Here is a 26,123-nt window from a genome sequence, read left to right as displayed (position 1 = left end):
AACTTGTTTTGCATTACAAACTCTAGACTAAAGGTCAGGCTTGGTGGGGGCATGGAACAGAAGAGGATGGGACCTTTCCTCTGCCCTGAAGCTTGTCAGCAATTGATTGCTGCCATAGGGAAACAGATGTTGCCAGAGTTCTTATGCTTTTCCCATGACAGTGTTCCCCCTTGACAGATAAATCAGTGCTGTTATTAGGCAGGAGCAAGTGAAAATACCAGGATTTTGCTCTATTTGGCACAGCTCCTAGCTCTACCCCAAGAGCTAATATTTGGAACGTTGTTGTTCTGTGCTTGCTGATCTCCACTTTTATACAGAACAAGCTGAAGTTACAGATGTTTACTAGCGCTGGCACAAGTACCGCTGGTTTAACAGAATGGTGCTGCAGCCTGTCATGATGAGCCATGTTTGACGTGATCATCAGGACAATGGAGGCTCGGTGTGGTTACACCACAGTGTGACAGTGTAAGCCTTTCTCAGCCATGTGCCATGCAACAGCAGGCTAGTGAGTATGACTAAAGACACAGCTTTCTGAAAAACATTTTATTTTGTTAACTTAACCTTTTGTAGCTAAACAATGCTTTTCTGTATTTAAACATTTTTTAAGATAAAAACACATAGAAGTGTTATCCTTTCTTAATGGTGAAAGGAAGACAGTCCATTGTTTGATCCCTTTTCCATTGTACATGTTGTTTAGAGTATGATGCCCAACCATTTCTGGTCTGCCTGCAAACAGTGTTTCACTGCCACTACAGCAGAGCTCATTATACATTAAGCAATCAAGAATCATTTAATTATAAAAAACTCTTGTTTATAATTCAGAAGACTTCTTTGAGTGCAAGTTCTGCTGATTTATCTTCTTTGGAAAGCCAAAGCAGCAACATGATCTATCCAACATCATTGTCTAGATGCAGAGAGGGAAGCAGCTACCACCCACAGTCAAAGTGACTTTAACCAGCATGCTGTGGCAGCTGATATTCCCTTGTCTTCAAGAAAAGTGTCTTCATTGGAGGGTTTTGTCAAGCTTCAAAAAAAGCTACATTTGGTGTATAACACTTATTGGTCCATGGTAAAATTTACAGAAAGGGACAACTTAAAATTATTGCAACATTGAAGTATAAAAAAGGAAAACACGCAGTTCCGCCTTGTGTCCCTATCTTGGGGGAAGGGAGGGGAATTACTTAGACACTCACAGATGTGCTCTATAGTTCATATCATCAGAAAATCCTAAATACCGACACCATTACAGACAGACTTAGGGGTTATTCAGACATGGTACTAGATGTACTAGCAGTGTTCTCCTGGGGAGGAAGGACAACTTCTTTTAATTCCTGCAGTAGCTCAATCTTGTTATCCAGTCTTTTCCTGCTTTCCAGAAGCTCCCGGATTTTTTCCTCTGTTCCTATGATAAAAAAAAAAGAAGGGGATAAAAGCTTTTATTCATATGTAACTATTATTAATTTAAAATACATGTTATATATGCATTAACACTGCAGAGCCTAACAATGCTTAGTTTAACCTACAATAAAACCTTGGAAGACAGATTGGGACACAAGGGAAAAAAAAGGAAAAAGCCCTCTCTCTCCTTCTCTCCCCACAGTTTCATTGTAACTAACATGGTGTTCATTCCTTTCTGACTGGTTCATTTTAAGAGCTCCTCTTGGATCTGTTTTGGAGCCAACTTTGATGTGTGTTTTCATTATTGACCTTGAAATTAAAAGTAGGGTGATGGTATCAGGAAAAAAAATTCTGTGATACAGTAGGAACTGAGCTGCTGCAGTAGTGGGGAATCTGAAAGAGGACAACTTTTACATGAGAGTAAATCACATGGTTCAGTATGTGTAGTTGCCAATATAAAGAATTTCTCAAGTAAGTTGAGAAGAGGATGAAATAATTGATGCAGCTGTGGAAGAAATAAGAGTGATCCAAGGTTGTGTCACATGAGGAGTTATAAATGGGGATGTTCTAATGCTCTCAGATGAGGCACTGGTGGAACCTTGTGTTGGATAACTTTGCAATGCCAGTCACTCCCACTTCCAAAAGAGGAATTTAAATGTGATAAGAGGAGACTAAAGAGAGGAGCCTGGATTTTTCAGTCAAGTAAAGGTGGAATGGGGAAAACTGCAAACATCATCTTCACACACTGAACCTCAAAGCTAACTAATTAAACCCCATTTCGCTTTCCACGGGGATAAATTAAAGCCAAATTTAGAACAACGCTGTTAACTGTTAGAGAGTGAAATGGGAGCAAGAGACCTGCCTAGCTGAAAATCAGTTTTAACCTTGTTGCTTTCGATAGCTGAGACTGGAGTCCAAGCTCCAGTGTCTCCTTCCACACTGGTGGGCCCAAGAGACCGCTCCTGCCCATGTTTTCATTTCACTCTATGAACATTCTCAGCCTGTTTTTTAAAGCACCTTAGTTAAAAGCATCATCAGGTGCAGGCAAGTCTGCTCATGGCATTTAGTGCTCTTAACTGAAACACACAGCCAGTCTGAACAGTAGGTGTCAACCAGGAGCAGAGCTGTGGCGCAGACAAGCTGCAGAAGTGAGGCTGCGGAGAGGGAGGGAAATAACCTGCAGAGGCAGGAGCTGAGTGCAGCCTGCGGGAGAGGGGACAAGGATCAGGGACGCTACTCTGGGGCAGAGACCCTTCGGTCTTTTAAAGCTGCGGAACTGCCACTTCCCTCCCCTTCAGGTCAGCCAGCTGGATTGGACATACTGTATTTCTAAAGATTCAGGTAGCAATGGCTTTTATTCAGTTATGTATATAGTGTTGAGAAATCGTTTCTTGGAATTTTCATGTTAAATGGTCATTTTATCAAAATGCTCAGAACAATAACTTCAATGTCAAAAACCATCCCAACTGCTACTGCTCTGACAGCTTTTTTCACATACCTGAATGAATATTTGTCAGTATATTTTCAAACAGTCCACAGTCGAAGAGTGACATCACTGTCTCTTCATACTCTGGGGAAAGAGAAAATTTGGTTTAATATTACAGGGGAAAGGTTTACAGAACCCTCATATTAATGCAGAGCACTAATTAGAAGTAGTGCAAAAACAGTAATTATTTTATATCATACCGATTGCTTGAGGTTTTAAGATGTCTTCCTTCTCATCTGATCTATTTGAGAAAGAAGGATCAATCTGTCAATTCTACTTTGTTTGTTTTTCATACAGAAAATAGGAAAGGGGACCTATTGTAATTCCCTTTTTGGGTTTGCACCACATGAACAGTCCATTTAAACACAAGTGATATACTTAAGTTATATTTCATTCCATCGCATTAGGACTGTACGTGTAACAGCAGGGCTGACCGCACCGATTTCTCTTGACAGATCACGTGAGAGGCGGCACAGTGCCATCACTGTCCCATGTTAAAAACCAGCCCAGATTTACACTTCAATTTCATAACTGGGGCTTCCACTGAAACAAAACTTGAAATGCCTACAGAGCTTGCACGACCGTTAAGAGACCTGCTTAACGGTGAAGACCTCTGAACCCCTTATGTGTCCTGGACTTCACGACGGCTTCCAGCAGCTGCTGCCGTGTTACACACAAGCTGCTCCTCAGGAGGATTTAGCCGGGTGGGACATTTCACTTTCCACGCATGTGCTTCAGTTATTTTGCATAAATTAGAGATCTTTAGCCAAAGCTACTATTCATAACTTTGTAAACCTGGGAGGACAACAGGAGACAAAGGTTTGACATTTTCTTTTTTAACTGTGCTGTGGACAAAGCAACATCAGAGTGGAATCCTCCAAGAACAAAGTGCTTCATACAAGCTGATGTTTAAACCAATGAAAGCCCCAAATACACACTAACAGTTGACCATAAAGTTCTAACGAATAATCCAAAGATTTAAAATGTACATACTCAGGGATCTCTCCCTCAAAAGAGTTTTGTTATTTCCAGACAGCTGCTCACTCTGTGAAGCTGCAAGAACAACACAGACTTGCGATCCAAATAAAACCTTCTGGTTGTCTTCAGGACCTCTCCCTTCTTCAGTGCCCGGGAAAACAAGTCTGGCTGAACCCACCTATGCTTATGCCAATGAGTAAAAAGGTGGCTTCAAAAATTCAAACTTAGAAGGTCTTACTAGAGCATGCTGAGTTGGCAGCCTGCCAACTGACACATCTACTGTACGTCTACTGACACGGGTATACCATAAAATACTCACTGTTGACCTGCTGTGCAGCTGCAGAAATAAGTCAGGACTCAGTTATTTAGCACCACAGAAGCCTCCTCAGGAAAGTGACCCAGTGCCCCGTATTCTGATCAGCATTTCTGCTTGGGGACCGGAGTCCCCCAGGGGTCTCCGTACCTGTTTCTGAAGTGTTGTCATCCATCAGTTTTTCCTGCGCCAGGTGAAGTGTGTCCAGCATCTCTTCAAATATGTCATCCAGAAGCCCAGCTTGCTTGCATTTTCTAACAAAGTCTATTCGGACTGTTAAAACAAAAAAACCACACTCTTACCCAGAAGTGATCTGTAAAGTGGCCTATACTCACTTGCTTCAGAAACCATAATCAGACTTTGGCTCAAGTCCCCTTTCCAGTGTAAAATGCTTATGCAAAGCTCTGGCTCCTCCAGCTACTTACTCAGCCCTTTTCAGCAGGAACAGAAATGTGGTCAGGCAAACATAAGCATTACACTGGGTATGAAATTACCTAAGCTCTAGATTTGGCTTCATTCACCAAAAGCAAATATCTCCACAACTCCAAATGCATCGTTCCTAAACCCTCCTGATACTCCCTAATATAGGAAAGCAAGTGATTTGTCTTGCTTTTTTTTTCCTTCTAATTCTCCAGACTGAACAGGCTAAAGGATAAAAAAAAAAGTGCAAGGAGTGAATTGGGGAATCCAAGTATTGGATTTGGTAAGAGAACTAAGGCTACTTTTACTCCAAGTGATTCAGGCATTAAACTCATTTATTACAGCCCATTTTATATACCTCCTTTGTCAGATTTGAATTGCTAGGGAAATAACTACCTATATTTTAATTCATCTCAGAGCAGCAAGTCAGTGACAAGTTTCAGTAAGATCAATTCAATGGGCTGTTCAAAAGGAAAGAGCTATCAGACAGCTGACAGAAGTCTGCCAGTATTAAAAACAATGTTACTTTTTACTGAAGGAATTTGTGAGAAAAGAAATGTCATTTCACTTGCACTAGATGACCTACAAAGTATTCCAGGATTCTTTATTGGTAGTAAAAATTAGGGAAAAACACTAGGCAACCACCTACTGTTCCAATACCGTGTCCATATACCAAGCACAGCCATGGCAAGGTGAATAATCACAAAATCAGAGAATAGTTTGGGATGGAAGGGACATTCAAAGGTCATCTAGTCCAACCCCCTGCAATGAGCAGGGACATCTTCAACTAGATCAGGTTGCTCAGAGCCCCATCCAGCCTGGCCTGGCATGTGTCCAGGATGGGGCATCTACCACCTCTCTGGGCAACCTGGGCCAGTGTTTCACCACCCTCAGTGTAAGAAATTTCTTTGTCATGTCTAACCAGAAGCTCTCCTCCTTTAGTTTAAAACCATTACCCCTTCACCACTAATACCTTCTAAACTTCCAAGCAACAGCAGGACTTTCAGGGTAACATGAAAACTGCAAAACTGAAGGATGGGTCCAGTGGTTGATTTAACTGTTGTAGCACCATATGTATGCAGTAAAATCCTATATTGACTTAAGCACCCTGTGTACACCTAGGGCTCACAAGGTAAGACAAGCATGTCATGGCAGCAGTAACTGCAGCAGTGTTTCCTGAGCCCCATTTTCCCCCCACGAGCTGGAGCTCCTGCTCTAGGGGTGCTGAATTCCCCTCCCACTGCTGGGTCAGCGCTCAACCCCGCTCCTCGCAACACCTCCTGTGCTGAGCCCTGCCAGAACTGCTCCCCTTGCCTCCTTCTAGAGGCGCTCAGCGCAAGGAGATGGACATGAAGGACTGATTGCCTTTTAAATTTAACTATATTGATTGGGGGGGTGGGGTGAGGGGGTTAGGCAGAGGCATCCCTGTTTGCTGGAGACACACTGCTGAACTCAGCAGCCAGATAAAGCAAGGGTCTCATAGAAATCCTGGTGAATTTACCAGCTCAGGTCTTACAGCATCTTTCAGCCAAAGCAGAGATTCGTTCGCTGTACAACTATTAAAAGCTGCACAGTTATTCTGCAAATCAGACTTCTGCTCCCTTGCCAGAGCACGGAAAGTCACTCATGTCAGGAGAATAATAAAAATACATTTGCAGCACCACTGCTATCAACTGTTTCCAAGGTCTAAACTTCAATACAACAGATCACAGTATCTCCTAGTTGTTCTATAAAGTGAGTCGCACCTTTATGCCTGTTGTTTTTTCTTTCCAGTATTCGTAAACTGTCTTCTTCTGCTGTCTCTTCTGTGCTCTGTAAGAAAATCAAAACAAAGGATTTGAAAGGATTTGAGAGGAGGGGACATATTTTTCCTTTGGACAGGACACAGTCATTCTCTGCTGTTCCATGCCATACCACAGTACTACAAATTATTCTTATGCTCTGTCACAAAACTCCACCAGTGTAAAAATGCAATGCTTACACAATGGTAAGCAATTTATCCTGCAGTGATAACACCTTATTTGCAGTGTTTGTATTGATTTCTGAGATTGCTAGCACTGGAAAGCAGCAGAAACAGCACATTGCTGTGGGTAACACGTGACACAAATCTCAGCTATAGTACCATGAATTAAGTGGATTTCTAGCTGATAAATTCTTGGAAACAAATAACCTTCCCTTCTGAGAGTGCAAAAGCTGCAAAGGCCTCACATGGCCTCCCTTTCATCTCAAGACCTGGGAAAGGCTGAAGTTTTTCCCCAAGGAAAGCTGGATGCCAAATCCTCTAGGAAGCAGAAATCTGGACCCCTGCAAGAGCCCACGGGAGCTCCCATGCATACTTCCATGAAGCCAAAAGAATAGTTTCAAAACTTAAAATAAGCTGTTTTTACAGGTTTTGTAACAGCAGCCCCTAAAACAACTGCCCCTGCAACCAGAGGGACGCCCCGCTCGATAGCTCCCAAACCCTTGGAAATGCCATCTCCATCTCCAGAGCTGAGAACTGCCAGATCAGCAACGAAAACCAGACACATTTACTGAGTGCAGACTCCCAGACAAGGACGTGCTGGTTTAAAATGCCAAGTGACCCTCCAAAAGCAGCTTTTCCTGGAAACTGCGTCAAGCCCTAAGCAAATCTGAGGGCCGTAGTACTTCCAAAGAGAAGGAGCCCTCAAAGGGAAGCTCCTTCTGGTCACGTCAAGATCACAGCCTGGCTCAGCGGTTCCTGTCGCATTCGTGCCACGTTACCCGAGGGCAGCGCTGGCTCTGCCTGGAGCAGCTCCACATGGAAACAGTTTTGTTTTGACAGAATGACAAGATCAAAACAAGGCAGCTGTAAAGGAAAAGGTACTGCTTCTGTGAAGAAGTCTCTTTCTGAATCCACCATCAAAATGCTCCACTAAAGAAGAAGCCAGATGTGGGGTCCTCTTTCAGAACTACTCAAAGGCAGAATTACCATTTGTTCCGTGATGGTGGAAGACTTCAATGCATGTCTTCTCCTTTTACTAGCTGCACCTAGGAATCAAGAAACAACAAAGTGAGAAATGTGCCAATCTCAGACTGACGCTTTCGCATCACTGAAATTCTCTCTTTTCCCAAAAAGCTACGAAAGTGAGGCACTTTGGGTGGCAAGGCAGGAATACGCTTCAGCTTCCCTAAATACCTGAGGTTTCAGTGGAATTCACATTATTTCCATGTAAGAAAAGTTACAAGCCTGAGCCATTAGGAAGAAGTGCAAATCACTGTAGCATTACAATACCACTTCGCCTTTTAAACTCAGTATAAAGCAAATCCCAGCTTTTAACATAAGATTTTAGGTTGCAGCAGAGTGAACTGATTCTCCACGACAGCAGCACTACCTCTGGGTGGTAAAAACATCGGGCAAATTTATGAAAGACGACTGTTTGTTTTCAGTCAATCCTTGTTAATGTTGATACATGCTCAAATCTAAAACTACATAGAGAATTATTTTAGGTGCCCAAAGACACATAAATGGCATTATGGTTTTCATCAATAAAACGGCCTCCTAGAAAGCCTCCAAAAGCAATTTGACTTGTAAGTTTAATACTATTTATGCTACAAAGTATTTTTAGTGATGTGGTACGGGATCTCTGCAGAATCACCTGCTTTTGCTCTGTCCTTTCTATCAGCATGCACCAGCCACCCTCCAACATCACACCTGGCAGCTGCTGCAAACAGCTGCAGCATCACAAGCAGTGGAGGGTAAGTCTGGCAAGGAAGACACAACAGGAGCAGAAAAGGCCAGAGAAGAGTTCAACCACCCACCAAAACCAAGGCTTTTAGATGCAGTTCGGTTACTATGCCCCCTTCCCATTGAACTCTACATCCATTGGGCAGCACTTAGTAAGGTTTTTCCTACTAGAAATCACTCTATTAAGAGGAATGTTTACAAATATATAAAGGGTGAGTGTCACAAGGATGAAGCCAGGCTCTTCTCAGTGACAATCAACAGTAGGACAAGGGGTAATGGGTTCAAACTGGAACACAAGAGGTTCCACTTCAATTTGAGAAGAAACTTCTTCTCAGTGAGGGTGCCAGAGCACTGGAACAGGCTGCCCAGGGAGGTTGTGGAGTCTCGTACTCTGGAGACATTCAAAACCCGCCTGGACACCTTCCTGTGTAACCTCATCTGGGTGTTCCTGCTCCGGCAGGGGGACTGGACTGGATGATCTTTCGAGGTCCCTTCCAATCCCTGACATTCTGTGATTCTGTGAATGAGGAATTACTGTTGATACAGGAAGGCAGTTGAAAGACTGGAGTTTGGTTACTCTTCTCTGAGTGTCGTGCTGTACATTTTCATTTTTCATGCCCTGAAAGGATATAACTTCATCCAAAATAAAGCTGGGTGGCCTAATTTGCAGCAGTCTAGGAAATGCTGCTGCAGGCACCAAGCATTGCTTGTTGTCTCACATGACATCTTTGATCTGCAGTAGGATTTGCTCAAATTTTCCTGACACTTGCTTTAGGGATGCCTTATAAAACATAAGGAACATAGTCAAAAGAGCAGCCTGACTGTTCCTGATCCTCACAGTGTTCTCTTGTCTTCTACGTTTGTCAGGTGTTGGGCACACCCAACATTTCCAGTTAAGCAGAGGCTGGAGCCTGTTTTCAAGTCCAAACTGCCATCCCATTCCTGCTGTACAGAACTGCAAGGTGACCTCTTGCCTCCTAAGGCACCAGATCTTCTTCCAGTCACATAGCAGAACCCTGACATTTCAGCACAGGAACACTGACAGGAATCTTCCTTGACCCCATTTTCTCCAAGCTACTGGGGAAAACAAGCCTGGAGAGGCAGCCCTTTTGTACCAGCTCCTGCTCCCACATAGCCCAGTGCTGGCACAGCCTGCCCCAGGGGAACAGCTGAGCTACTTTGGATCCTGAGTCAAAACTCCACCATGGAGCGCTTCCATCCCAGCCTGCCGGCAAACACACTGAGCACGGGTGTCCCCTACTTGCCCACATGGCCCAGACAGAGCACTTGCTTCTTCAGCCACCCCACCAGCAGATAGCCCTGGCTGTTCTGAGCACCATACAGGTGTCTGAGAGCGGCTCAGAGGCTGGAGATGTCGGACTTGGAGAACCAAGTGTCATTTACCCAGCCCTCAGAGCTGATCCCCACCTCCTGGGGTACAGCTGCTCTCTGACAGGGGTGGGTGAAGCTCATTCAGGAGGCAGGGCAGACACTGCCAGCAGAATACAGTTACCTCTCATTAACAGAGGGTCTCCAGATTATGTGTCTCTGGAAGATCTCCTCTAGGAGAAAACTCTTCCCAGGGAACAGGCCATACATTGTATATGCAGCAGTTGAAGACCCTAAGAACTTCAACCTCATAAAATTTAAGCCTTTCTTATGAAGTAGGTGGTCTAGAGGGCTTGGCCTAACACCTGAATCTCATCTCATACTGGAAACGAAGCAATCCTGGCCTTGTCTAGTGCTCGGACAGGAGACCACCTGGGACCCTGGACAGACCCACAGACCAACAACCATGAGACTACAGAAATCGAATTAATTTTAAAAAGGGAGGGAATGTCAGGCCTCAGAACTATGGATAAGTAAAAAGCAAAACTACTAAGTGAAATAAGAAGCTGCATTGGGTTCTTGAACAACAGCAATATCAGGTGTTAAACAGACTGTATGTCTGGCTAAGAAGCTTCACACCCTGTGACAATCACCTAACCTGACCCTTGAGTGGCATCAGGGTGGAGACAGACTTCGTCAAGACAAGCCAAACTTCGCTAGACTTCAGCGGGAGCACACCACTCCTAGCATTACTGCTCTCAGTTTCATTGAGCTTAACTTCAAAGTGAAGGCCAGCCTAGGAGCCACTCCATTTTGAGGAGGATTGTACGCATTAGGTTAACAAAGTCGCAGCTTTAGTCGGTTAATTCAGCGAGATTCCTGACTACTTCTGAATCAGCAAGGACCAGGACTGCCCAAGAAAGCTGCATTTCCATAGCATAGGAAGCAATCCTTATATAGGGGTTGTATAAACCTTCTGTTACACTTAAAAAGCTCTTTGGGATCCTTCGGAATGAAAGGCCCTATTTAAAAAGCTACTGCGGTGAATACAGAAGATGGAAATGTGAACGTTTTGACATAACTGCAGATCAAAATCCCAAGGTGACCACTCCTGTAACAGCCCTCTCTTTGCTAATCAAGTGCAAGCTTGTGGATCACTTCTTAGCATGGCTCTCATCTCTCACACGGGCTTTACAATCTGCTTGGGCCTTCCTGCCTGCACACAGTCAGAGTAATTCCATCAAGGATCAGGTCCACAGTGTCAGTTTTGAGGGAGAGTCGGGGAAGATAAAATATAAACATTTCCCACTTCAAAAAGCCTTCATGATTTTTGTGCATATGCATGGATCTCAACCAAACCATGCATGCAAGACTAGAAATCCACCACTCAACATAAAGGTGGAGTAACGTTTATTTTGTTCAAATGAGTTACTGACTGTAGGATGCAAACTTTTAAAACAAAGGAAATCAATGAAGCCATTAAAGAAACTCACCATAGTGATTGGTCCTATTGCCTGGGTCATGTTTTGGGCAGAACACTCTAAAATTTAAGTTCAATTTTAAGAAAAAGAGAAGAAGTATTAATAAAAATGTAAACAATTATGTTGACTGATTTTAACAGGTATTTCCCCCTCTTTTCATTGAACATGAACTGAAAGATGCTTAAAAAAATTATCATTATTTTTGTTCAGCATTACCTACCTTGGAAATCACCTGCTGTACAGTCACACACACAGACAAGCTTGTATTCATACTGTTGGAGCCTCAGCAGACTCTGAACACTGAAGCTTTGATTTATCAGTTTAATTACCCCACTCCGGACTTGCTCACTGTTCTAAGCCTGAGTCAGACACATTCCACCTGGCGTGGAAATCGCTGTGGCCGAGTTACTCTTACTGAAACGCCTTATTAAAACAAGATCCGTGCTGTTAAGATGAAACACCACAGTACTAATATTGATCACAGCTCCTGCGATTCTGCCCCTTTGCCCTGTACCACTCAGGCCAGGTCCAGAACTTCCTCAGATGTATCTGCTCACCAGTCAACTTGAACTTACAAGCCCTGCACAATGTGCTGGCACAGCCACAGGGCCCCGCACCACCAGTTACTGGTCAGAGATCTCTGTGCCCCAAACCCTCCCCTGTCTGCTGCCCAGTGCTGCTGAGGTGGTCCCCAAATCCTGAGGAAGCAGGGGTCCCTGTTTGAGATCCAGCAGCTTAAAGCTGCTCAACCCATTCATGCCTTAAAATACTTCAATGGTATGCGAGATGGGATTATTTTCTCTGGTTCCAGGAGAGCAACACAAATTCCTTGGAAGAGGCAAAATGCCACAAATACAGCTGGAAATATTCCTTATTTTCTGGATATAATAATATGGAGAGAACATGAACCAGCTTCTATAACCTGCCTTTCTTACAGAAGGATCCCAAATAACTTTTTAAGCAAAATTGCCTTATCGAGAGCGTGGTTTAGCCCATTTCTTCATTACGAATCCATTTGCCAAGACTAATGCTCAAGTGTTTGGAAGCAATTTTTAAAGGGATCTGTGTTTGCTAGGACATTTTCTCATTATTGTCATTTGTTTATTTTAACAAAATACAAGCACTGACCTTAGAACCATAGTCTGCTTCCTTGATCAGCTACGCTTTTTTTGCATGAAACTCATTTTGACCCACAAAAACCCCCAAATTTATGCATGCCTAACAATTCAATCAGAAAGCTAGTAAGTACTGGAGGCACCTTACTTACATCTCTGAATTTGTAATATTAACCTTTAGAGGTTGCTTTTTCCCCTCTTCCTTTAATTCTATTATTTCTCAGTTAAAAACAACCTTCCTAAGTACAGGACCATCTTATAACGGACAATACCTTTTACTATTCAGGCCACTTTAGTTGGAAGCACTTCCCTAATGTAATTTTTGCAAGATGACAATACCATTTACACTTATTTCCTCACTTCTCCTCTTACTAGCCACTTCCATAGCTCTGTATGCCTTCTCTTTTTTGTTCTGCTCTACTTGTTTTGATAACCATTGCTCATCAGCACAACAATGGCAACTCAGAATTTAAAGTCTGTTTAATTGTGTTAATGCTAGCAGTGCACTTGAAGGTCTTTGGTGGGAATAAAAAGTTCTCTGCTCGCATAAGGAGGGAAAAATACCATAATTTGCCTAATGTGAACAGATCCAGAAGTGGTATAACCTGCTCTGTGCTCAGACCACATTTATTGAAGCTTGTGAACCAAAAGAAATTGAGAATTCGAGTGACATTAATAAAAATCTTGGTCCCTGAAGACTAGCTAGATGGTCAGTAAGGACTGATTTCCCCAGTTTTGGCCTAGTGATCTTTCAGCTGCGTTGCAGGCTTAAACACAGTGTAGATTCCTTCTGTGGTGTTTTCCTGTTAAACAAAAACATTTTCCCTATTGCTTGTGAACAGATGATTGAACACCACTTTGAAAGGGAAACATACTTCCTTGTCAAAAAAGCCTTTCAAAAACCCCCCCACAACTTTTAGGTCTTTCTTCCTGACACCACCACCAAAACCTTGACAATAATTAGTGAGATAATATTTGGTTAAATACCGGTATACTCCATTTACTTCATCTGTTTCTATTGTTGCATCATCGCAGAGCGCACAGAAGTAGTGATAACTCCTGCGACAGGCTCTTTCCTCGCATCCCACAGTGGCTCCTTTCTTGCGACAGAAGTTGCACACCTAGAGCAGAATGAGATTTAGCAAGTAAACATGACCGACAGCTGCTGAAAATCTTGCCACACAAAGCAAATACTCCCCTCTGTGGGAAAATAAAAATCTTTCATTGTGCATCACTTTTGTATCAGGAAAGTTTGTGTCTGCAAACTCCTACCCCGGCCATTACTTCAGCTGCCTTTTTGCTGTCTCACCTCTATTTTGTACTGCTGAATTTCGTAAAATGATGCAAAGAGTCATGTGAGAGCACTGGGCAACATCCCTCTCTCTCCTAAATCTTGCCCAAGTTATTTCAATATCTATTGGTAACAGTGCTTGTATTTATGTTTTCTAGGCTAACTTCATAGTGAAAAGAATTCCACTCAGGATGGAAGGAAGGAGGGCAGCTGAGGACAAAGCCAATAAGAAAACCTCACATAAATAACCTTCCTTCTGCTAAAACCAGAAGGTGTTTCCCTTTACACTTATGGATTGCACAATTTTGTTTCAGCCATGGGCTCAGTCCATTATCAAAGTCTCTTCGGAAACTTAGACTAAGGACTTAAAGGCCAGAAAAAACGACACATTTTAATACAGAATTAACTACATTTCACCAAACACAATGTCAAAACAATGTTTCTAATTCTAAATCTGTAATTTCCCTAGTCTTAGTAGATGCTTTCTGCATTTTTTTGAAGCATAAAACAGGCCAGACAACCTTCAGTACTATACGATAGGACTAAGTGCAGATTCAAAAAGAAACTCCTTACCAGCCGCTTTCCTCTCTTAAGTTCTTTCAATACTGATGTCACATCAAACCTTAGATCCAGATTATTTGGGTTATACTCTTCAGATTCCACAAACCCTGAGGAAAATAACTAAAGACAAAAGAGAAAATATTAAGAATTGATAGAAGGACCCAGTCACCAGTGTATTCCAGAGAAAAGAGAGGAAGAGTACATAAAATAATTTTGGCTGAGACCCTTAAAATCAGAACCTAATTCTGGCACTAAACCGTGACCCTGAGCACCACATCTACACATCTTTTAAACACCTCCAAGGATGGTGACTCTACCGCTTCCCTGGGCAGCCTGTTCCAATGCCTGACAACCCTACCCATGGATAAAGTTGTCCTAATATTAAATCTAAACCTCCCCTGGTACAACTTGAGGCCATTTCCTCTCATCCTGTCACTTGCTACCTGGGAGAAGAGACCAACACCCTCCATGCTCCAACCTCCTTTCAGGTAGTTGTAGACAGCGATCAGGTCTCCCCTCAGCCTCCTTTTCTCCAGGCTGAACAGCCCCAGCTCCCTCAGCTGCTCCTCATAAAATCATCTTTTCTTCTTATACTTGCCCTACCTAAGAAAGGCTGATTTTTCCCTGTTTTTTTAGTGTTTTGGGGTTTGTTTTTTTGTTTGTTTGTTTGTTTTTGTTTGTTTTGTTTTTTTAAGAGGTTTCTCCTACGTTGAAGAAGGAGCTGGGCTTAAACCCTTTTTCAGTCAAAAGAAGTTCCTCTGTCTATGTATTAACAGGAGATTTCTGAAGAGAAATAGGACAGTTCTGAAGGTAAACTAAGAAGAGATAACAAGGTGAGAAAATGAAGTTAGTAAGAAGTGCGAGTGAAGCAAGTCTGGAAGTCCAGGCTACTCAGAGTCAGGAGAAGCTCTTCGGCTGACAGACCTCCACACCTTGAACACCTTGTTATCTGCCCAGATGTTCAGCCTTACAGCTGGATGCACCATCTCTCTCTAATAAAATTTCTGTGCAGTCCAATGCTGCAAAGAAAAGAGTTGACCACATGAGAAACACAGGAGCACTGTATGAAGCCGGGGAGAAACCCAGAGAAGATGCATACACGCACATTTGGGCCACTGTAATTCCCACAAAAACACTGAGCCATGACAATAAGTGAGGAAGGGGAAGTTCTTTGCAACTTCTTTTTCTAATCATTACACACAGCTAATTCCAAACAAAAGTGAGCTACCCTTCTGTCAACTGGCAGGCACAGTCTGTCTGCTCAGAAGGGGATGGTTAACTATGAAAAAGCCAAATAGCACAGAGAAGCCCAAGGCAGAGAAATTAGTGAAGTTATTGCATAAAAAAAAAAAAACCCACAAAACAAAATGTTTCAACTTCAAAGCAACATTATAGCCCTAACAAACCCTGTTTCAAACACAACATCCAAGTAATACTTTAAAATAGGTATCAGATGTTTCTGCAACATTCTACAAAAAATAATAATTAAAAAATATCAGAAAAATAATATGTAAATAAATATAAAACCTGCAAGAGTAAGGCTGCTGGAACAGTGAAAGCCAGAAAGCTGTTCCAGTAGCAGACTCATCTGCTGCACTAAGCGACGCTCACTGAAGGGATAATATGGTGTCTGTAATTGATTCTGCAAACCAAGAACCAGCTCCACTAAGATCCCAGAACAAAGGGGATTTTGACAGCAAGTAGAGCAAATACGTTCTAGGATCACAGCATATTTAGAGCTTTTTCAGATATTTTTATATAATCAACTTCTGATATTTTTATTCCTTATTTTATATAAGGCACAGATTGGGAAGTGTTTTACCTTGATATATCAAGTGATGCAAATATTTTCCTGCAAAGGTTTAGTACACAACTGAGATGCCTGATCCAATTTAGTCTCTCAAGAAGAACCGCTCCTACTGCTAAACTGTAGGTGTGTCCAGAACCACTGATCAGGAACAGACGTGCATGAAAACACCACAAATCAACACATCCAGTTCTGGCTGAGTCCTGTTGCTTTTGATAGCTTTTCAATTTAATATAATTTGCTGGTTTGTGTAACTAACCTTTTAATTCAGACATCATTGCAAAGTCAAAAATAGACAAGCAGTAGAAACTTCCCCTTTAGTCCTTCTTCGCCATTTCACTTAGGTACTAACCAACTAAAATCCACTTACCAGACAATCCTGATGAGCTGCAACATTTCTCTCTTTGGCAATATACATTACAGAACCAGCCTCCCCTTCTGAACAAAACGCACATGTTCTTCTCACCATCTTCGCCATTATCCAGAAAAGACCTGGAGCAGGAAAACTGGGACAAAACACAAAGCAATTGATGCAACTAGCATACACCAAGCAGGACGAACAGAGGAAAGCAGAGCTTGCTAGCTCTTGCCCTCTAACTACTCCATCCCCTACCTTCCCTGAAGCTTGGTGCTGTGTTCCTCCAGCAACAACTATGAGTAGAAAAGGCAAAGCCCAGTCTTGGGACAGCACTGGGATGAAAAACAGCTCCCAAGAGCTCCAGCAGTAAAGAGCAGGAGAAAAACTGGTTTATTTCCTCTTGAAAAATCACTAACAAGTCATGGGAGGTGACACAAGAGTTTTCAAGCTTGGTTGGCAATATCTGCTCCAACAACAGCCCCAAGAGCAGGCCAGCACATTATATCCTAGGTGTGAAACCTGTTTTATTTGCAGAAGATCAGTTATCCATAGCAGTGCCTTCCTTAAGCTAGTTTTGCGCCATGTGAGTCTGCAAGTCAACCAAGGAGAGAAAAATTGCTGTCCCTAGACTTCTCCAGTACCTTCCAGGAGTTCACAGAAAATAAGGAAGAAACACTAATTCCTTACTGTGACAAGGATGTAACAAAGAAGGATGCAGAAGCTTGCAAGTAAAAGGTGGCAGAGGAGTCAGAAATGAGAGATTTGACCATTCTCTCTCCATGAGGTAGAACGCTAACATGAGTGACAGAATTTTCTCTGTACCCTGGGATTTGTCCCATGGACAAATGTTCTCTTTTTATTGACATATCCACTCAAGTCTTAATTGCTCTTTATACAGTCTCTCTTTTCCCCAGCAGCTGCAAAATTTTAAGGTCAGATACTTATTTTACAAAACAGTCTAAATGTTTCTGGATAAGTCTTCATCCACATCCCCCACCAGTAGTTTAGAGCATCATGCCACACATTAGTAGCAAAAGTTTTACTTTGTCTGTGGTTTCTGTGCAAGTCTGCCGCAGAAATCTTCAACAATTTCCCACTCTTACGGGGTGTGATACTCCAAACTGCCCTTTGGTGGAGATGTCACCTCTGACAGCACAAACTCCTGTAAGATAACAGTAAGAAAAATGTGGTTTTAAGAAACAAGAAGATTTGAAGTTAAATTATTCTGCTGAGAGAGAAGCAGTAAGGTTGAAGTACAAAACAGGCAAGAAGTCTCACAGTCCAGTAAATCTCACACAGTCTTTTGCAGCTTTCAACAGCCAACCTCTGTTTTCACTAGTCACCATTTCCCTTCCATAAAACAGAGGGGGTAGTCTCAAGTGAGAACACCACTAGAGTACAACTTTAGTTTCTGGTTTTTGGTTGGTTTTATGTTGATTGTCCCCCGCCCCACCTCTCTAGTCCTGCCACTGAGAACTGACTTAATCACAGGCAAGTCACTTCACCTCCACACACATCTAGGGTTTTTTTTTTCCCCCCATCCTTTTATCTCTTGTAAGCAAGAGATAGGTAGGGATTGATTTCCAGTATCTACCTATGCAATGACCATCACATCAGTCTCAGAACTTAAGCATTAAATAAATACGATAGAAACAAATAGAAATACATAAAAATAGAAATATTCAAAATAGAATAGAAAACAAAGACACAAAGAAATTAAGAAGCAGAGCAAGCTAGAGTTTAAATGGTTTAGAACTCTAGAAAAGTTCTCTACAGCAAGCTAATACCTGGAGCGGATGGAGGTACATAGGCCCTGCTCAGGCCCAGTCAGAGGATCCAGCTCCAGGGGCTTTGGGAATTTTGTGAGGAAAAGGCTAAAGGTGGAGTCTACAGTCCCTGGTATTCTTACAGGCTCCACAAGAAATGCTGGTGCTCCAGGAGAACAGAAGACACTCAGTCAAGATCAGCCCTGGGGTTACTCCAGCCCCTCTGCAGGACTCCTGAAGCGGTGGGAGGGCAGCTCTTGGCCATTCCTCATGGTCACAGCAGCCAGCCTGCCCCCACTGCCACCTTCAGCTCAGTGTCCTGTCCCCAGGGGAGCATTCCTACAGCCCTGTGCTCTTCTCTAGCTTTCTGCTACAGACTGCTGCCGGGGGGAGGACACTGAGCCAAATGGTGCAATGGATTGGGCTGGCTGCTCTCCAGCAAGAAGGAAGAGGTGCTAAGGGCACAGTTCCAGATCCACAGTTTAATTACTTTTTACCTAAACAATGCCTTGCTTTCACAGGTCTAAAGGCTGCTGCTCACGGGTTCCACTGACACCCCAGGACCTGCCTGAAGAGGCAAAAAGTTGTTGTTCCTTACTCAGCTCCCCCAGTAACACCTGTGACAACACAGATTTGTTATTCTTTCTGCCACTGTCTCTTCTTCAAATTGAAGAATCTGAAACTATTTAGTTGTCCCTTGTACAGAAGCTGCTCCGCATCTTTGATCAGCCCTGTCACTTCTCAATCTTGTCTCTGGTCCTGCCATGTTCCAAGAGGAGCAAACAACCTTCAGAAGGGTGGTCTACCATTTACAGTACAAAGTCACAATGGCATTCTGTATTTTTCTCTTTCTTTTTCTTAAATATTTCAGTCACATTTTGGACTGCTTCTGAGTACAGGCCTGATGCTTTCACAGAACTCTGCATTATAGTCCCCCAGATCTCTTTCCTAAGTGGTGTCAGTAAAGAGCACATCAGCATTACGATTGTTGCTCTGACATGCATCATTTTCCACTTATTTTAGATTTTCACCTGCTATTTTATAGCCAAATCATTCAGAGTCACAAAGTCCTTCTGCAGTTCCTCACTACCAGCTTTCACTGCCACAAAAACAGGCGTTGGGAACCTAAAGTGACTAATTCATCTCAGAGAGGTAGAACCCCTTCCACTGCCCCCCAGTACCGCCACAGCAAATTAAGCAGCAAAACAGAAGACAGAGGAGAAGTGAGAGAGGGAAAGAAACAGTCACGAGCGTCTGGCTGCTTCTCTGGTACTTGTGCCATTTCCTACAAGCAGGTTTGTTTGTTTCATTTTTCCAACAGTGACAAAATGGCAGAAATCGGGAAACGAAACAGAAAGTAAAAAAGAAGGAGAATATAGGAAGTGCACAGGGACTGCACCACTTCCAATTACACCTTGCTGAAACATTACTAGTTTGTCTAAGCATTTCCTCTCCTGAACCAACTCTGAAAACATCCTTACATGAAAATACACACATTTTACACAGGAGGCAACTGAGGCACAGAGCATCGCTCAGTGTATCTGTAGGAGAGTCAGGAGAGAAGTCTTCCAGTGTGCCACCTAAACTCACTGCCTGGGCTTCAGCTCTGCTCTCCTCTTCACCCCAGCATGGTGAAGGAGTTGATTTCTTGAAGCAGGGAGAAGGAAAGAAGGAAATCATGCATCTACTATCCTACACTCACTGCATCCTCCATTTGCACTTTGTGGGGAAAGACACACTGCTGGTCATATATTAGCCAAGAATGACCCGCACAAACACCCCTCTGTTCTTCACCAAGTCATCAGCAGCATAAACACATTCAGCCTTCACAAAACTTCCAAAACAAAAACAACAGAGAAATCCATCTGTCTTATCACCTTTCACTTGCTACAGAGGAAATATTTTTCAAGATCTAAAAAAAAAAAAAACCATTTTCTTTAGAAAGGTATATGTTATTACATGTGATCCAAGTGATGAGGGTAACTGGAGGGTTACTCTCCAGAGCTAAACTCTCACCTATTTGCAATGGCTGGGGTTGGAAGGGACCTTTGATGATCATCTAATCCAACCTCCCTGCCATGGGCAGGGGCATCTTTCACTAGACCAGGTTGCTCAGAGTCCCATCCAGCCTGGCCTTGAACACTCACAGGGATGGGGAATCCACAGCTTATCTGGGCAGCCTGTTCCCATATCTCACCACCCTCCTTGTGAAAAATGTCTTCCTTATGCCCAATCTAAACATAACCTCTTTCAGCTTAAAATCACTGCCCTTCATCCTTTCACTACAGGCCTTGGTAAAAAGTCTCAATTTCTTATAACCCCCCTTAAAGTTCTGGAAGGCTGCTAGAAGGTCTCCCCAGAGCCTTCTCTTCTCCAGGCTGTATAAGCCCAACTCTCTCAGCCTGTTTCCACAGCAGAGCTGTTCCAGCCCTCTGACCATTTTCGTGTCCTTCGTGTCTCCACCAATTTGGGCAGCTGGGTGCTGATGGGGCCTGCTGCAGCGATGCCTTCCCTCATGCCCTGGTGCTCTGAGGCCTGACAGGGTGAGCTGTCAACGGGCCGGGCCTGCCATGTGGCCTCCATAACAACGACCACCTCACTGAGGTAAAACTGGTGTCGCCCCAACAAGCCTGTTCTCCCGCGAGCTCCAGTCGGGGCCGTTCATCGACGCTCCGGGCGGGGGGGGGGAGTGCCAGGCACTGAGGGGGCGCCGAGCAGCGGGTGTCCCCACTTCCACCACCCATCTCCAACCCCTCGTTTCCGCACTGGGACTTACCGCGGGGTGGCGGAAACCATGCACCCCAGTCCTCACACACCGGCCCGCGACACCGGCCACCTACTCGTCAGCGAAACCTCCCTCTACAGCCGTGAGGAAGTGGGCGTGTCCAGCCGCGGCACCGAGCATGCTCAGTAGGCGCCCATCGCTGCTCCCTGCACCGTGTGGTGCACCTCCCCGGCGCTGATTGGCTGCGGCTCCGCCGTGAGGGGTAGTGCGGGTGGAGGCGCACCGCCCCTCCGCCGGTCACGTGATGAGGGAGCGGCGCTCGGCACATCCCCCGCGACTTCGGGCGCGACGGAGCCCGGGCCGGAGGTTCGATACCCGCGCCCGGCAATTCCGGTAGCCACCGTCAAGCAGCCATTTTCCCAGGGAATTCCCCAGGGGTTTCCCTGATTGAGACCACATCTGGAATATTGTGTCCAGTTCTGGGCCCCTCAGTTCCAGAAGGACAGGGAACTGCTGGAGAGGGTCCAGCGCAGGGCAACAAAGATGATTAAGGGAGTGGAGCATCTCCCTTATGAGGAAAGGCTGAGGGAGCTGGGTCTCTTTAGCCTGGAGAAGAGGAGACTGAGGGGTGACCTCATTAATGTTTATAAATATGTAAATATGTAAATATGTCACGAGGAGGGAGCCAGGCTCTTCTTGGTGACAACCAATGATAGGACAAGGGGCAATGGTTATAAACTGGAAAACAGGAGGTCCCACTTATGAGAATAAACTTCTTCTCAGTGAGGGTGCCAGAGCACTGGAACAGGCTGCCCAGGGAGGTTGTCGAGTCTCCTACTCTGGAGACATTCAAAACCTGCCTGGACACCTTCCTGTGTAACCTCATCTGGGTGTTCCTGCTCCGGCAGGGGGATTGGACTAAAGGATTTTTGAGGTCCCTTCCAATCCCTGACATTCTGCAATTCTGTGATTCTCCAAAGGGAAGCGGACATCCTGCATCCTCCCATCGCCCCCTGTTCATTTTTGCATGTCCCTTAATCAGGACAGGCAGGGCTGAGGGATGGCGGGTGAGGGACCTGATGTGATGAGGCTGTCATGATCAGTGCCCAGGGTGGGGCTGGCAGGGTGACAACTGACCAAGCAGCTGATTCAGGAAATGTGCAGAAAAAGCCAGGCAATGTCCGTCCTGCAGCCATCAGGCCCTGCATTTGGTCCTGCCTCCACGGCAGAGGAGGAGGTGGCTGCAGTGCACTGGCTTCAAGACCAGCCATGGGGTGTTCACCCAGTACAAGAAGGACCAGGCTGTTCAAGTGCCACTGGTCTGCGCTTTCCCTGGTCAGGAGATCAAAGACAGGCTTGTCCTGGGGCAGATGGAGATATTAGACCTCCTACCATGCCTCTTGCTGTCAGACTTTTTGCTGGTGCTTCCTTGCTTGTAAGCCTGATAGTTTGTATTGACCCTGGTCCCCTCTAGCTGCCCCTGTGAAGAGGTGAGGAGCGTGCACCAGGTCACTGCAAAGTGTCAGCAATACCAGGAGAAGCTCATGGCTCTGCAGGTCTCAACACAACACACACCATTGGGAGATTTCCTCTTCCTGCTTCACACAGGTGCAAAGTTTCTGCAACTCAAAGCTTAAGGCAAAATCATGGCAGTGAGACCAAGGTTTAGGCCCATGTGAAATTCCTTTATGTTGCATGGGATAATTAAACAAACCCTAGATTTCTACCCCCATATGGCTCACCAGCCACAACACAACATGCATGTCCTGGCCCATCAGGAGGCCACACCAAACACAACATGGAGCTTTTCAACCCTTTCCACCCTTTGCTGGATAGAACAGCTTTGGCTTTTCAGCGCTGCTGGCGTTATTCCAGCTGTTTTCCCAAATTCCTTTGTGCTAGCTTGGATGCAGCCCTTCAGAGATAAAGTCAGCTTCTCAGTCTGGGCTTGCAATTAGACTGTATCCATCACTCAGATGCTGCTACACAACACCTGAATCTATTATCTAGATGGTACTCAAACGAGTCAACTAGATACAAGCACTCTCACAAGTGCATAGGTCTTAAACTAGGAAAATTTTCCTAACACAAGACTGTTTCTTCAACACAGAAAAATAATTCTCTGTGGAGGAAACCCAAGTGCAAATCCCTTGTGATCTCTTCCAAATCCCTGCCCTACAGAGCCACGGAGTTCTGCTGAAATAGGTGGAGCTGGAAATTAGTGCTCAGTAATTCTTTGCCAAAAAAAATCAGTGTAATGTACTCCAGTCCAGTTTCTTTTATGCCTATGCCATGGGTGATCTTCAGCTGTCTTTGCATTTGTGTACTCACCTTGGGTGCTAATAATTATTTCCCTGTAGGTCAAGGAGCCCTTCTATGTCTTCACATTGCTGTCCCTCCATTGGGACAGTCCTGCTTACTATGTTGCTCACCATGAGCGTGTCAGCTATGTCCACACTCCATGGCTGGATGACACCATTTCACAGAAACAAGGTACTGCCCCGAAAAAGCCCAAATTGGTTTCAGAATTCCCCTCTGCTGGTCCTCCCTTGGTGTTGTAAAACCTACGTTGGCCTGCAGGTCAACAGAAACTCTGATTTTGGGGCATCTCCAGAGCTCTGCTTCATGTCTCAATGCAACTAATTTCCATCAGCCACTCTTCTCTCCTGATAACCCCTGACAGGCTGACAAGAAGTCCCAAATGTGTCATTCCAGAGGTGCTTTCCAGTGTTTCACCTCTTCTTCCATCAGTGCTTGTGCTTGGTGCTTTTACATGATAAAAATCACAGGTGACACACGGGGCTATATGCAGAAATACATTCTTCTCCTGAGTTGTGTACAGGCAAGCGGAGGAACCGATAGCTGAGCAGAGAGAAAGTTCAGATGAGCACTCTCACAATGTGTATTAAACTGGCACAGCCATTATTTGCAGAGGATACTTGCCAGCCACCTTCACCAGAACCCTCTCCAATAAAATTACAAAAGCAGGTGTAAAACATACCTTGTAAGGTAAGTGTGCAAAAGGATAGCTTGTGATTTCTGATTAGATTCATAAGCAGTGAAAGCATCAGACTGAGAAGGGACTAGAGCTGGGTTGCAACCACTGTATCTACTGTGTCCTCATGGAGGACGAGAATGCAGAAGCACCAGCCTGACGACAGACCTGATAGAGCAAGGCAAAAAGCCCCATCTCATACACATATCTACCGTAAAATCCATGCTGACAGTAGGCTCTCTAATAGTTGCAGACCACACAAAGCAAGGAAGTGCTTGAACTTTTGAAATTTCAGGTCTGTTTTCTACAGCAAGAAACAGCTTTTCCTCACCAGCCCACTACCGGAATTCCTACCACTGATCTGGGAAACATAATCAACAGCAGTAAAATGTATGGTTTCTTTCCCTCCCCTTTATGTTTTAATGACATTCCCATTTGTTTTTCCACATTCAAGTTGAGCTTAGAGACAGATATCACTTAGCTTAGAGACAAGAGTATCACTTGTTTATAAGGCTTACAACAGTGTTGGGTTATCGGTGGGTTTGCCACATGGTTCAGCATGTGTCTGGAGGTTTTAACATTGCACAACGTTATCCTAAGGCATATTTCCTCAGAGACAGATCTTCAATGAAGCAAGAAGCAACAGGGCTGAACGCTGACTGATGCTAACATGGTGGTGCTCCTCAGCAACAAAGGGGTGGAAGGGGAGGGATTAGAGCAAGAGCAGGTGGCTCTGACCCTTTGAAGGAAGACTGCACCAACATTTTGGGTAACCTGCTCTTCTGCATTTAGCCCTGAAGATGCATGACAAAACCACGCAGAAACCCGTGGCACAACGACTGGGACAAAAGCTGAGGAGGGGTTTGCTTGATGGCTATGTCAAGCTCTCAAACAGGGCCATGGGAGAGCAGAGCTGAGGTTTCACGGTGAGTAGGATGGTTCACAGGTCTGATATCTTTTTTTTATCCATTTTTGACAGGCTGTTCAGAAATTTGAGAATATCGTGTGTTGCAGCACAACCCCATGTTTTTTAAGCTTGAAGCATTCAAACCAAACTCAATAAACAGCTTAGGGCCACAGGTACCACGTTTGTCCACAGGTACACAGCAGAGATGCAACCCAATTAAAAGAGCACTAACCCTAAGCCGTGTGGACACAAGCCACCCGTTGTCTGTGGCCTCAGGGCCAAGAACTGTTTCCCGCTTTTCTTTCATTTTGCAGAATAGCTATAGGTTTAAAATCTCTACTCTGTGGCCATAGCAGTCTCTCACAGGCATGTTTCGTTCCCATAGACAATTGCCTAAATCATCACTAACTCTTGCAAATGGTGCTTCTCTCCACTCTGTAGAACAGGAAATCCAGTGACAAAAACGCTGCTAATGGATGAGCAAACACCAAAAGACAATTCTACATGATCTGCCATGCAAGGCCTCCCACAAATTCAGGAAGTGAAGGTGCACAGCAGGGCCAACTTTAAATCCACCTGTGATGGATGCACTTGACTCCCTGACCAAACTCATGGTAGTTTGGTTCAGTCTCCAAAGGAAGCAAAGGCTTTGGCCACAACCAGGTCAAAAACTTCTCTAGTTCCAACCTGTTCTCTGAAAACCCTCACAGTAACAAGGTGACATGGTGACAAACAATGCATATAAGCTTGGAAACTGGAACACATACCATACCATTAACACATGAACAGCAGGTGGTTCTTGCAAGACTCATTTATCAAGGAACAAAGAAAGATGTGGGCACAAAGAGTCTCATGCCTACCTTTTCCATCGCAGGTAATCTGACTACAAGCCAACCACTGTATTCCATAAGCATGGCAGCTGGAGGGAGCTGTCTTTGAGCTCTCCTGTAAGCAGCTGGCTGCACAGTGGTGATCTCCCCTGGAGCTGGGACACCTCTCATGGTTACTCCTTGAAGCTGAGAGACCCTTTACCAACTGCAGAGGTATCTTTGGTAGGTGACCGGTAACACGCATAACCTTGTATTGTAGCGCACTAGATTTTGTATTGGTGACTTTGATTCTGATTTGGTAATTTTGAATCACAATTATATCCTCTACAGTAACAGAGTGAACCTTGCCATTGAACTTTGTTAAGTCTTACTTCTACAACATTTTACTTCAGTAAAATTACTTTTGGTGGTGGTTTTTCAAGTGGTCTAAATCACCCATCTGCAACACCACCTTCTTTGCTCAAGAGTCCACCACATTTAAAAATCACATACCTGCACGTCCATCTGTTGCTCCATTTCAGTAATTTTTCTCCTGCAGCAGCAGGACTTGCCCAGCTCACTTTGCAGCACGAACACAGCTGTGCAAAACCATCCTGATTAATCTCACCTCTGTTCAAGACCATCTGTCCCACTGGATCCATCAGGGTTAGGTAGGCT

The 26,123-nt window shown here is 44.3% G+C and overlaps 1 protein-coding gene across 3 annotated transcripts; it reads right to left on the bottom strand.

Annotated features, from left to right (window-relative positions):
- Window positions 1–577: 577 nt before the first annotated feature.
- Window positions 578–26,096, bottom strand: PHF11 (PHD finger protein 11). 3 transcript variants are annotated; one of them, XM_080353409.1, is made up of 11 exons: window positions 25,959–26,096; window positions 17,287–17,405; window positions 16,256–16,391; window positions 14,091–14,198; window positions 13,214–13,347; window positions 11,124–11,170; window positions 7,546–7,604; window positions 6,341–6,407; window positions 4,326–4,448; window positions 2,897–2,968; window positions 578–1,402 (listed from the first exon to the last, which is right to left on the bottom strand). In XM_080353409.1, exons 3-11 carry the CDS (start codon window positions 16,361–16,363, stop codon window positions 1,263–1,265), a joined length of 858 nt encoding a protein of 285 aa, XP_080209535.1. In that variant the 5' UTR covers window positions 16,364–16,391; window positions 17,287–17,405; window positions 25,959–26,096; the 3' UTR covers window positions 578–1,262. The 3 variants fall into 3 exon arrangements, with proteins under 3 accessions (XP_080209535.1, XP_080209534.1, XP_080209536.1); XM_080353408.1 differs by lacking the exon at window positions 25,959–26,096 and adding an exon at window positions 20,786–20,859; XM_080353410.1 differs by lacking the exons at window positions 578–1,402; window positions 2,897–2,968; window positions 25,959–26,096 and adding exons at window positions 3,091–3,937; window positions 20,786–20,859.
- Window positions 26,097–26,123: the final 27 nt, after the last annotated feature.

This window comes from Nesoenas mayeri (genome assembly GCF_963082525.1).
Source record: "Nesoenas mayeri genome assembly, chromosome: 1".
Taxonomy (NCBI): domain Eukaryota; kingdom Metazoa; phylum Chordata; class Aves; order Columbiformes; family Columbidae; genus Nesoenas; species Nesoenas mayeri.
The sequence above is the reverse complement of the archived record's forward strand: the minus strand, read 5'-3'. Positions and strand labels throughout refer to the sequence as shown.

Excerpts from the sequence above, each read along its gene's own strand:
- PHF11 (XM_080353409.1), bottom strand. The coding sequence starts at position 16,363 with ATGGCGAAGATGGTGAGAAGAACATGTGCGTTTTGTTCAGAAGGGGAG. Across the intron at positions 2,969-4,325 it reads TGACAACACTTCAGAAACAG|AGTATGAAGAGACAGTGATG; the intron begins GTACGGAGACCC and ends CTCTTTCCCCAG. Across the intron at positions 1,403-2,896 it reads ACTGACAAATATTCATTCAG|GAACAGAGGAAAAAATCCGG; the intron begins GTATGTGAAAAA and ends TTTTTATCATAG.